The 12,727-nt window shown below is 41.1% G+C and overlaps 1 protein-coding gene across 4 annotated transcripts in view; it reads right to left on the bottom strand.

Annotated features, from left to right (window-relative positions):
• The window catches only part of EPB41L4A (erythrocyte membrane protein band 4.1 like 4A), a 215,149-nt gene that overhangs the window by 31,510 nt on the left and 170,912 nt on the right, over positions 1-12,727 (bottom strand). For 3 of the 4 annotated variants that reach the window (XM_030566656.1, XM_030566657.1, XM_030566659.1), the window contains 4 exons: positions 12,594-12,684; positions 9,891-9,974; positions 4,715-4,828; positions 2,033-2,080 (listed from right to left, as the gene is read on the bottom strand). In XM_030566656.1, the coding sequence (XP_030422516.1) occupies positions 2,033-2,080; positions 4,715-4,828; positions 9,891-9,974; positions 12,594-12,684 (337 nt within the window). The remainder of the gene's footprint in view (positions 1-2,032; positions 2,081-4,714; positions 4,829-9,890; positions 9,975-12,593; positions 12,685-12,727) is intronic. The other variant, XM_030566658.1, reaches the window with a different exon arrangement.

Below are 12,727 nucleotides of genomic sequence, written 5' to 3'. Positions count from 1 at the left end.
TATAACCCCTAGATCCTTTTCAGCAGCGCTATCACTTAGCCAGTTATTCGCAATTTTGTAGCTGTGCATTGAATTTTTCTTCCCTATGACTCCCTACTTTGCACTAGTCTTTATTGAATTTCATATTGTTGATTTCAGACAAATTCTCTGATTTGTCAAGGTCCTTTTGAATTCTAATCCTGTCCTCCAAAGTACTTGGAACCCCTCCCAGTTTGGTGTCATTAGCAAATTTTATAAGCACATTCTCTACTCCATTATCCAAATCATTAATGAAACTATTGAATGTTCTCCTGCCAGGCTCTAGGCATTCTGAGCTTCTTTTCGCTGCACGTTGTGGGACACCTACCGGAACCCACTACAATTCTGGGACTTTGGGTCAAACCAAAGATTTTCGATGATTCCTCTCCTTTCATCCCTGGGTTTTTGAAAGTTGCACAATTTTCAAACTGGTATGAAGCAGCATGGAGGAAAGACTGCTGAGCACTGTGATTTTGACAGTCAGTATATGAACAGGCTGATCCACATGTATTGGCAGTTTGGCAGCAAGATGGTTTTGGTTGCCTTGAGAGAGCTGTCACGATGATGCAGGCAATATGGGTACATGAGAAGGAAACTGATTAGTCACTTTTGCATGAACTTTTCTTGGAGTGGCTTCTCTTTGTGAGCCACTGCTTCTGGACTCTGCCAATTAGCACCTTCCTTGCTTATCAAGCCTTTCACAGGCCACTTGGATAGGAGAAAGGAGCTGTTTAACTATACCCTGAGCTTGCTGCATTTTGTACAACCTCTGAGACAGCAAGCAAGAGAGCCCTCACCAAAGGGTGGGAAGAAAAGGTGGAGAGATTTTCTGGCTGTTACGAGCAGCCAGAGAAATGAACTTTATTGAATGATGCAACTGGTCAAGGACACAGGGTCAATGATGTGTTGTGCTCCAATTTTGAGGCTAGGCTGTTATACCTTTGTGTAAGGATTTCATGCTGCTCTCTGCAAAAGAGCTTTGAAAATTTTCAACCAATTTCATGACATTTTTAAGAATAGAAGTATGGCCAGACTGGGTCAGACCAATGGTCCATCTAGCCCAGTATCCTGTCTTTCAACAGTGGCCAGTGCCAGATGCTTCAGAAGGAATGAACAGAATGGCAATTATTGAGTGATCCATTCCCTCTTATCTAGTCCCAGCTTCTGGCAGTCAGAAGTTTAGAGACACCCTGAGCATGGGGTTGCGTCCCTGATCATTTTGGCTAATAGCCATTGGTGTGTGAATTTACCATGAGCTGGATCGCACAGGGGTGCATCTGGCTCACACCAGCATTTAAACAGTGGGGTGACAGCCATTCTAGATGACCCCAGAACAGCAGAGGGCACACAGGTAAACAGGCTGACCCAGGTGTGCAGCAAAGTAAAGTGGGATTGCGGTGGGAGGGGAAACAGTTGAATTGATATGGGGATGTGTTCACACCTAACTTCTTGTGAGAAAACTCATCCTGAATGTTGGTAAACTTGCTTCCAACATGAGTTAATTACTGTAGGTTGTGACACCAGATAATTCTAAACAAAAACGTGTGTGTGGAAGCAATGCATTTTATCGTGAAAACCTCAAGTTGATCCAAAATAACTTCCAAGTGTAGACAAGCCCTTAGTAAACTTTAACCAAGCAGCACAGTATGGTAGAGTAACTTCCAGCGAGTTTTGCCGTGGTGAGTCTACAAGCAGTAACTGAGGTCATACTATGAAGCTTTTCAGCAGACAAAGGATACTTCTACAATTTTACATGGGTGGGATTCAACACATTTTCAAATGATCCAGTGAAAAAAATTAATACAAAGCTCTAAATGTAGCAATTAGACAGATGGATAAGTAAAAAATAGACAATTTTGTGCTATTGTAGGTTATTAAAGTATTGTAATTAAAGAACACTGTGTATACTACCATTTTGTTGTTTGTGTTAGAATGTAAATCACCCCTACTGAGACATAAATACAAAAGTCTCCAATATTCTCTTTCCAACCTCTCCTTGTCAAATAATATTTACCTTCTCCTTTGCTTTAGATCTGAATCTTCACCACTGTTCTGGGCTTTCCTATGGCATAACGATAATTAAGGAAGCTTTGATGAAACATCTATAGGCCACTATAGAACACCTGATATTAATAGGCACTCACCTTCCCTTCAGATAGAAAATAGTTGATGCTTGTAAAGTGCTTGAAGGATCAAAGTATTCTTATACCATTTTAAAAACTACCATATGCACACGGAACACTGAGTTATTTGTGAGATCTGAAATTCATTTTCTAAAGAGTACTGAAGGACTTTAAAAAACTTAGAATGAATTAAGTGGAGTTTTCAAATAAACAGAAGGAAAAAACAGTCTGATCAGGTTGTGATTCTACTGAGTTTAACAGTGTTCTTTAAAAGTGGCCCGAAAAAGATTTTTCATTGATATTGTGCCCACTTCTGCTTCTGTATGATGTATAAAGAAGGGATTAAGGGCTGATTTTTTTCTCTCTCTGTTTTTTTACATTAGAAATATGAAGAATGTCAAGTTTGGTTCTCCCTGGTTTATTTGGAGGACCTCCTAGGGGAACCAGGAATATATATTCTGATTTCTCGCACCTTAACTAATGAGGAGATATGGTGTTCAATCTTCAACAAGGAGGTTTCTTTTCCAAAAGTCACTGAAGTTAACCAGGACAATTGGGGCCAGATCCTCATGTGAATCAGTGAAGTTGATGGAGCTAAGCTGATCTACATCTCCTGAGGATCAAGTCTGAAGGTTATAAGCAACTGACAAAAGATCCTTTCCCCTCCCAATTATTGTGATGTCAGTTTTACTAGTTCTCCACTCTTCAGAGAACCTTTCAAAGCAGACAAGTCCTGAATTTTTAAGTCTTTAGAAAATAACAAAAACTTTTAGGTCTTCTTTACACATTAATATAAAGCAAAATATTGACACACGTTTTCTTTTTTCCCTCTTGAATTTTGCAGGTCATCTTTATCTATGCACTGATGGATTGCTACAGTTCCCTCTAAAGTCAATGACAAAGGTCTCGCATTGACTTCAGTGGGAGCAGGGTAGAGCTCTGCAAGTTAGCCAATAGAGTTCATTCAGTGTAGTAAAGTCTGATTTTTTTCTAGTAAACAGCACACAAACACCACAATTATTCTGTTATAAGGCAGATGAAAAAACAAAGAGGACTAATGAAATTCAAGACTCAACAGGATATAATTGGGTTAGCACCAGTCAGTGTCCACAAGCTCATATATGAGATAAGCCTTTGAAAAACATTTCTATAATGCTGTGGCCCAAGAGGAAATGTGTTATTGGCATGATCACCTATCAGTATTGTAGATATTGCAGATGCTTAACCCAGGTAATACATGCTACACATCTCAAAAAGATCTCTTATTCCATGGCACACAGGGGTTATACTTTTCATGACACATGGTGTTATACATTGCACATCTAAATTTCCTTTTTTTTTTTAACTGACCCCAGTGACCACTCTGATGGCTAAAATTGAACTGAATCAGAATAATGGTCTCAGGAAAATAAAATACATTCCAAGTAAGACTTACAAGCATCAGATACCCAGCAGGTGGAAATCAGCATAATCCAATTATTTCAATAGAGCTATGCTGGTTTATACCAGTTGAGGATCTGGCCCACAGGCTCTAGTATGAGACTATCAGGCAGATTTAATGGGAGAGATCCTCACCACATCTCACCCATTCATGCAGAATAAAAGGGCTGCAGCAGCATAAATGGCCCTAAAAACCCCATAATCCAGCTGGGAGAGAATTCCCTCACATGCAGAGCTGGTCTATGAGGACTCCTTTGCAAGCCCTGATGTCAGAGGCATGCTGAGGACAGTGCTCAGGGTATCTGGGGCAGGGCTGCAGCACACAGCACTCTGGAGATTCCAGGAAGTGCTATGGCTGACATAACTAAGATGACCCTGGAGACCTATTGAAAGTATGCCGGGGGTCTCCCCAGTATTCAACGCAGCCCAGGATTGCACCTGCAAAGGGAGGTTGAATTACATTAGCCCCAGTTCTTCCTGGATTGCAAGATCAGGGCTTTGTCTGTAACTGGTGCAGCACAGAATCTCCCTCCATATTGTTTTATTGTATTTGTCTAAGCTACTCAAATGTTTGCATAATTAAAGGAACATACCAAATAGTTCACAGCTCTGTTTTTGCGGACATACTGTCCAGTGTTCTGAGAGTCACCAAAAGCCATATTGAAGAGCGTTTATTTAATGGCTTCACCAGTTTAGTCTTTTTGTTGAAAACAATAGTGCAATACTGATATTCTTTATAAAATCACATCATCAAACAAGCGGCCTCCTCTCTCTGCTCCATATAGAGCGCAGCAGCAACTGAGACGCGCACACATGGGCAGATCATTCAAATCCCCAAACCAGCTGGCACCAGCAACCACAGCAGGCAAAGTGGTTAACTCAAGGTCTTCCAGCCTCCCACCTCTCCCATTAGACTCAGAAAGATTTGCCTGGGTCACGGAGGCCACACTTTTCTCCTTCCACATAAGGAGCAGTAATTCTGGAATTTTTGTTCACTCATTCATTATTGGTGCAACGTCTCTTCTCTAACACAGCTCTGGATTAAGGAGTCTTTACTGAGCCCAAAGCAAGGAGAATCACAAGAGAAGACTTCTGTTGAAAGCGGAAGTTAATATAACTCTCCACATTCTTACCTTCTTCTAGCGTGTTGCCCAGATTCATTTTCACTGCCACCTGATGGGTTACGTCGTCGAGAGTAAGGAAATTTTGGTGATTTATTGCAGTCATTGGGAGAATTATACAGTCCACTAGAATTAAACAGCAAGAGTAAACAATTGACCTCAAAAATATCAGAAGATTTAGATACCCCAGCCTCATTGTACAGAAATACTGCGCAGGCATATACTTCAATTTTTAAAAACAGCTGTAATGGCCATGTTAAGCAGTAGTACATATCTCTATACTGAATGGAGTGTAGATAAAATTTGGTCAAGCTGAGACTGAGGATGTTACTGTTTTTCAGACATAAATATATTACACTGAATCTTGAAAACAAGGGACAATTACACAGAACCCTTGAGAGAGTGATATTACAGAGCACTGCCACTGATTCAGTAGTTCTGAGCAGCCACAAAGAAGAACAGACCCATCCATTATTTCTGGCATAGGAAGATTTTTTTTAATAAAGCACTGTTGTAGCTGAGAGCTAAACTTTCAAATACACATTTTATTTATAATGCTAGTGAAAACAGGAGACTAATCCATACTATAATTTACATACGTAGGGACCTTAGCCCCCTCTCCCAATGTCCACATAACTTAAATTAACATAAAACATCCAATTAATGCAAATGGAAGTTACGAGTCCATAACACAGATGCTCTAAAGAATAGCCCTTGTTTTGAAACTAAAAAGGGTTCCAAAGACTTTGTGCACTGAAATAAAAATGTCAGCAATCGCATCTATAAATATTAAAAACAAATATTCTATGGAACCAAACAACATGAACCTAATATATTTTCTTCATTTCAGTTAACCAAAGCTCTCACTCAGGTTTTAGCTCTCCACACTACCATCCATACAAAAAAAACCTTTTATATGAGTCTAGAGATGCTTTGAATACAGCTTGTTTTGAACACAGAGGTATAGGTCAGAGCTCAGCTCTACTTTAACTTGGGCTGGATTATGCTCACTTTGCAATGTGGCTGCAGACTGTACACAGGTTACAGAACTCAAGTGCTGAGAGTCCTCCAATGCCTTTCCACAATTCCTCCAGGGTTGTATTTTCCTGCCCTTCTACCTACTCCCTTACTCTACGCCTGCCAGAAGTCACCACACAGTTTATAGCCTAATTTTGGCAATTAATTTTGGCAATTGATCTTTGATTATCAGCAGGTAAGTATGCCCAGTGGTCTGTGATGGGATGGGATCTGAGTTACTGCAGAGAATTCTTTCCTGGGTGCTGGTAGGTGAGTCTTGCCCACATGCTCAGGGTTTAACTGATCGCCATATTTGGGGTCGGGAAGGAATTTTCCTGCCCAGGGCAGATTGCCAGAGGCCCTGGAGGTTTTTCGCCTTCCTCTTCAGTGTGGGGCATGGGTCACTTGCTGGAAGACTCTCTGCAGCTTGAGGCCTTCAAACCACAATTTGAAGACTTCAATAACTCAGACATAGGTTAGGGGTTTGTTACAGAAGTGGATGGGTAAGATTCTGTGGCCTGCATCGTGCATGAGGTCTGACTAGATGATCACAATGGTCCCTTCTGACCTTAGAGTCTATATACACCAGTCTGGCATTTATGCCTCACATTCCATGAGACCTGCTCCATTTCTGCATAGCACTCAGACAGCACTAGAACAGAGAGGCCATCCAGGAAATCCTCAACCCAGTGTGTTGCTGGCTGGTCAGAGGCTCTGTCATAAACCTAGTCCCAGATTTGGACCTTAGCGTCCAAAATATGGGGGTTAGCATGAAAACCTCCAAGCTTAGTTACCAGCTTGGACCTGGTAAAGCTGCCACCACCCAAAAAATTAGAGTGTTTTGGGGCACCCCCAAAAACCTTCCCCAAGACCCAAATCCCTTGAGTCTCACCACAAAGGGAAATAAACCTTTTCCCTTCCCCCCCTCCAGGTGTTCCTGGAGAGACACACAGAAGCAAGCTCCGTGAATCTAAACAGAGGGATTCCACCCTCCCCGTTCCCAGCCTTGGAAAACAGAATTACCGAGAGCTAATCTCTCTTCCCCCCTCACCCAGAGGGAATGCAAAGTCAGGCTAGTAAATCTAACACACACAGATTTCCCCTTGACTTCTTCCTCCCACCAATTCCCTGGTGAGCACAGACTTAATTCCCTGGAGTTCCCCACTAAAGAAAAACTCCCACAGGTCTTAAAAAGAAAGCTTTATGTAAAAAGAAAGAAAAATACATAAAAAATGGTTTCTCTGTATTAAGGCGACAAATACAGGGTCAATTGCTTAAAAGAAATATGAATAAACAGCCTTATTCAAAAAGAATACAATTTAAAACACTCCAGCAACTACATACATGTAAATACAAAAAAACATATAAATTACTATTTGATCTTTTGTACTTACAACTGGGAAACAGAAGATTAGAAAGGCAGGAAACAGAGATCCTCTCATAGCCGAGAGAGAGATAGCCACAAGACAAAGAACTCAGACACAAACTTCCCTCCACCCAGACCTGAAAAAGTCTGGTTTCCTGATTGGTCCTCTGGTCAGGTGCTTCAGATTACCTCTTTCCAGGTGTAAGAGACATTAACCCTTAGCTATCTGTTTATGACAGGCTCACACTAAAGGTCTGTTGGACCTCTGGTGTGTGGTCAGTAAGGTCCACAGTTTGTTCCAAAATCAACATATCTGTGAGACCATCTCCAACAGACTGGCAGAGGTGAGGATTCATCAAATGGGAATACAATGCAGGAAAAGTATCAAAAACTTGAAGAGTGCACATTGCAAGGCAAGAGACTCCAACGGCAAGTCTGGCATCTCACCAACAACCCACCCCAACTACCAGGAATACCATAAACTTGCTCCTGGACTGACATGGCCTCTTCATCTGCATGTCCTGGCACTGAAGGGTCAGCACAAGCTCCTCATGCAGCTCCACATAGATAGCCTTTCTCATATGTAGGGAATACCCAATGCTGGTCATCCCAGGTCTGCATGATGATGTAGTCCCACCATTCAGTGCTTGTGGTCTTGCTCCAAAACCATCAGTCATGATAGGGGGATTCATAGCAACTAAATTCTGAATCAGCTGTGCCTACTGCATCATACCTGAATTCAGCCTGCCTGATCTCAGCAAGACACATTGCTGCCTTCTCAGAGTGACAAGCCACTGCCAAAATGCTCTCCGCCACATTTCATGCCCTGCACTGGCCAGCTGTTCCCAAAATAAGAGTTTCATTAATGCCAACAGCTGGAACAGGTCATGGTCCTGAGTTGGACCCATGCCTTGCTACTTGTTGGAATGGAGGCCATGGACAGCAATGTGGAGCACACCAAACTGGAAGTGCTTCAGTTTACTGACTTGGTGGGCTAAGACTACTTTCGCAGAGGCGCCCAGGAGGGACAGACAAGTTCTCCCACAATATCCTGCAAAACAGTTCATACAGCTGCACGGCACTAAGAACCATGGAATATGCCCCCAGAAATCCTAGTGCCTAACCTGGGTCAGTGCAGCACCAATGTGGACACAGCTACATGGGTACAACTTGAGCGTGGCTTTGCAGCATGGATGCTCACACTTGGGCTTGGCTAACTCAGGTTCCCAGGCTAGGTAAACTGCACTGAAGATGTATCCACAGAGACCACTTCCCCTGTCGCTGAAATGCAGCTATTTCTGGGATGAAGTACAATAATGCTTCAACTGTGCATAATAACGTTACACAACGTTTTAGTGCTAGAAGTAAAAATGAATCCAATATCCAACTGATAATGCAGGGGAAACGTAGCATTAATTACCCATATTGGGAATTTGATCAGTGACAGTTAAAGTTCCCATGCTTGTGAAAAGTGCCAAGTGATATTTAATGAAAACATATGCTCAATTCTTCATCTTAACACCTAGGCTGAACGGCTCCACCCCCAGCAGCCTAGTGCTCATAATCCTATGATGGCGCACACTGATTCAGTTCTAACGCAGGGGTGAACAACATCTGAACTGTTGAATTATCAAAACCACTTTGCAGGCCCCCTGAGTTTTCCTTGGAGGTCTCCCATCCAAGCAATGACCCAGTTTGATGCTCTGTCTGGATCACAACACAGGTTAATTAATTTACAATATGGTATTTCCCCACAAATACTCTTTGTATGAAAATATTTAAGTAAAAGGTCATGTATATGACAGCATATGTATACTCTGGCCAAAATGTCAGGTAGAAGGCAAAAGAAGTGCTTCCAAAACTCCAGTGAGTGTATATTTCATTATGACAGAGTGGTTTATTGCTCTTACAGTAAGTAGCTCCACAATCTTTTTGGATTAGATATGTTAAACTAAGGTCCCAACTTGGTCCATTGAAGATCACCAGGTATTTTTCACAAGAAAAATGATGGTAATACCATGTATTCCGCCCAAAATCCAGTTTGGGTGTTACATTCTGCCTTCCTAAATGCCCTCTGGGGGTTCAGTTATATTCTTCTTCTTCATTCCCTGCCATAAATGGTTGTTTTAGAGCATTACTCTGCTCAGTTAAAGAGCTATACTTCATCCGAGAGGTGACTGCATTTCAATGGTGGAAATTCTTTACTAAAGACCATAAAAAACGGCATATGAAGCCAAGTGCTTTGGGATGGAAAGAGCTACACAATTTCAAGATTATCATCATTTGGCTGCTAAAATATCAAACTTGCATCTTCACAAAAGGATAATTTTAACATGAAAGCAGCAACATTGCAGTTGGATAACATTTCCTCTCTGAAAGGTCACAAAATCATTTTCAATGTCAATTTACCATGAATGTAATAATATACTAAATGTTTCAGTTGGATTAAGCATAATGCTTATTTCTTCTGCAAAAGTGTAATTTGCTACCAGGATATTACTTTTGTACTCTGATTTACATTACTGAAAAATAAATACATGCGCTTTGCACTTCTAGCAACAGAATACTTATCAATTGTTTCATTCTTTCCCTGAAAGGGCACTGATCAGAACAAGCCATGATGGTACCCAGAATGTACTGAGGGACTTATGTAGAAATGCCAGGTAACATGCTACACGAACAGGTCTGGCTTTTGGAATGCATGATATATGTTCACTCTGACCTTGCTACTCATGAATGTATTACATCACCACTCTTGCACCATCAACCAAGCAAAACTTTGCCATTGCATGATGTTTACCTTACCTCTGGGGGCCATTTTCCTCCCATGGTGCACTTATTTTACTTCTTTGGGTTTCTGGACTATTTTCACTTTTTGCCTTTTTAAAGCTAAGGAAAAATACATATAAATATAAAAACCATGACAATGATAATTTAAAAACACTTTTTTTTTGCCCATGACCTCATTAATGCTCATTCTAGGAACATGCAGGTCTGAGGGCTTGTCTACATTTACCAGGGGATCGATGCATGGTGATTGATGCATCGGCGGTCAAGTTAGCAGGTCTAGTGAAGACCCGCTAAATCGACCGCAGATCACTCTCCCGTCGACTCCTGTAGTCCACCTGAATGAGAAGCGCAAGGGGAGTCAACGGGAGAACATTTCCCGTTGACGTAGCATAGTGTGGACTCCACGGTAAGTAGATATAAAGTATGTTGACTTCAGCTACATTATTCACCTAACTGAAGTTGCGTAACTTAGATTGATCTCATCCCGTAGTGTAGACAAGACCTGAGAAAACCCACTTTTCAGGCATAAAGCTGTTGGCCCTCCATCCTGAAGAATTCTTCACAGAAACATCAGCTCTGGAAGTTGGAAAGAGCACCAGCGAATTAGCTCTGCAATATAATTTCTGAGTAACTCCGGAAAAAAATGTTCCGAGGCAGTCAGGGATAGGACAGTGGACTCACAAGTAGTCAGCAGTGAGCATGTGACTGAACTTCTACACTACCTATGGAGGAGAAGCCATCAATATGTTCTAAAACAGCGGCTCTCAAACTTTCCAGACTACTGTACCGTTTTCAGGAGTCTAATTTGTCTTGCTTACCCCAAATATAAATGCTACAGACATTTCCAAAGGACAAACCACCACTAAAGGCTTCTAGAAAGGTTTAGAGAGACACAAGCCAGCATTTTTCACTGTAAGGGTAAAGTTAGTAACCTCCCTGACAGGGAATTATTAAGAAAACTTGGATACTTAATTTGTTAATCTACTTTTAATCTCAGCCTTCTGTTACTCCAGGTTGTTGAGTTAATCATTTAATTCTCATATAGTGTAAAAACTGCAGAGCTACCAACAAGGCAGCAGAAAAAGACAGAAATAAAATGGGGTCACTTCAGAAGGTGAATTATATTTTTCTTAATATTGCATCCATTTGGCTGTTAATTCAGATGTATGCAAAGAATCTATTCCCAACCCCAATTCACTTCAGTTGGTGCAAATGAACCTGATAAATAGGCCCTGTCCTGTATTGGGGGAACCGCCACGTCCCTGCTCTTTTTTTTTTTTTGTGCATAGTATTACAATTACACAATGAGGTGATCATTAGAATGAAGACACAATTTTAAATGCATGTCCAACACAGCTTTAAAAAAAGAGAAAGAGGAATAATCCTGGGTGCTGAATTAACAGTATTAGAATTCTAAGCCATTTCTCATTCAGAGCAGACATACACTTTACAGCTAGAGTGCGAGATTACTGTTTTTTTCCTGGTTTATCTTGAATTTATACCATTTATGCATAGGTGAGCAGCTATCTATTTCAGCAGTGAATGAAATGCTAAGCTATGAAGACTCAGCTCAGAGGAGCTGATAAAAGATGCCTTGTAAGCATTCTTAGGGTTGTTACAGTTTGGAGTACCAAACTGTAAATGCCTCACAGAGGAAGTATGCTGTCTGGTCCCCATGTTTAGTAGAGGTGGAAAATATTTTTCAAATGCTGATACAGATACAAAGAAAAATCAAGGAATTTTGTTATTTAACTGTCATGATAGAGAAACGTCTCTCTTAATATCTTCTCTAAAACAAGTCTAGAACAAGTCTCTATGCAGACAAGTGCCTACAATACACAAGATATGCAGTCTGCAAGGAATAGCAGATATACTCTGAAGTTGTTTTAACCAGTTCTTTTAATTTAAAATGATTAACACTGTTTAAAAACATACATTAATGGGAATCTGCTGCAGAATATTTTAGACTTTCAATTTTGTCATGTTCAGGTTCAGGTTTTCTTTCCCTCTTAAGTATAACTGTTAACTGGAGAAGTATATTTCACTTTTGAAAAATGAAAGAAAATTGACCACTATATTCAAAGGAGTGTTGCTGATTTACACCAGCTCATGATCTGGCCCAAAAGATTCTTAAACTTTGGTCAATATTATGCCTGGCCTTACCAGTGTCTGCAGCACAGCAGAATGGGTGGTGGCTGCAAGGACTGACAGCAGTGCCAGATTTCCCAAAGTGGGCAGTTTGAGTGGGATAGGGCCATGCCCACCTTTTCTCCTGCCTCACACTGGAAAGAAGAACTGGCCCTGAACAGAGGTGGACAGTAGGAACACATGCTGTGCCCTTTCAGAGGACTTCTCAGACTCCATTCTTCCTCTGCATTCTTGGATGCATTGATCCTTCCTTCTGAAGCTCCCACTGGGGCTGTAGACCTTCACCCCAACCCCAACCCAGGAAGTGTCTTTCATGCCATAATCTGGTGGTTTTTTTGTTTAAATCAAGACTGGATGTCTTTCTAAACAATACACTCTAGTGCAGCCAGAAGATAAGGCATTGATACAAGAATTACTGGGTGAAATTCTATGGCATGTGTTGGGCAGAAGGTCCTTCCTGGTCTTAAAAATTTACTAATACTTAATATACTTCTTTTTCTATCCAACACTTTATGGGAGCTCTTCATTAGTAAGCCAAGATTAAACCTTTTTTGGTCTCACTACACTTACCTTTTTACTGGGGAAGGTACAATAATTTTAGTGGTTCCTTCTTTTTCCACATTTTCCATATTTGCGGTAACCTGATTTATGCTTTTGGATCCTGGGGGAAAAAACAAAACCCCAAACCAACTTTTAGTGGCTTT

Source organism: Gopherus evgoodei, chromosome 6, assembly GCF_007399415.2.
Source record: "Gopherus evgoodei ecotype Sinaloan lineage chromosome 6, rGopEvg1_v1.p, whole genome shotgun sequence".
In the NCBI taxonomy this organism is placed as follows: domain Eukaryota; kingdom Metazoa; phylum Chordata; order Testudines; family Testudinidae; genus Gopherus; species Gopherus evgoodei.
Note: the sequence above shows the minus strand (reverse complement) of the source record. Positions and strands in the feature narration are given on the sequence as shown.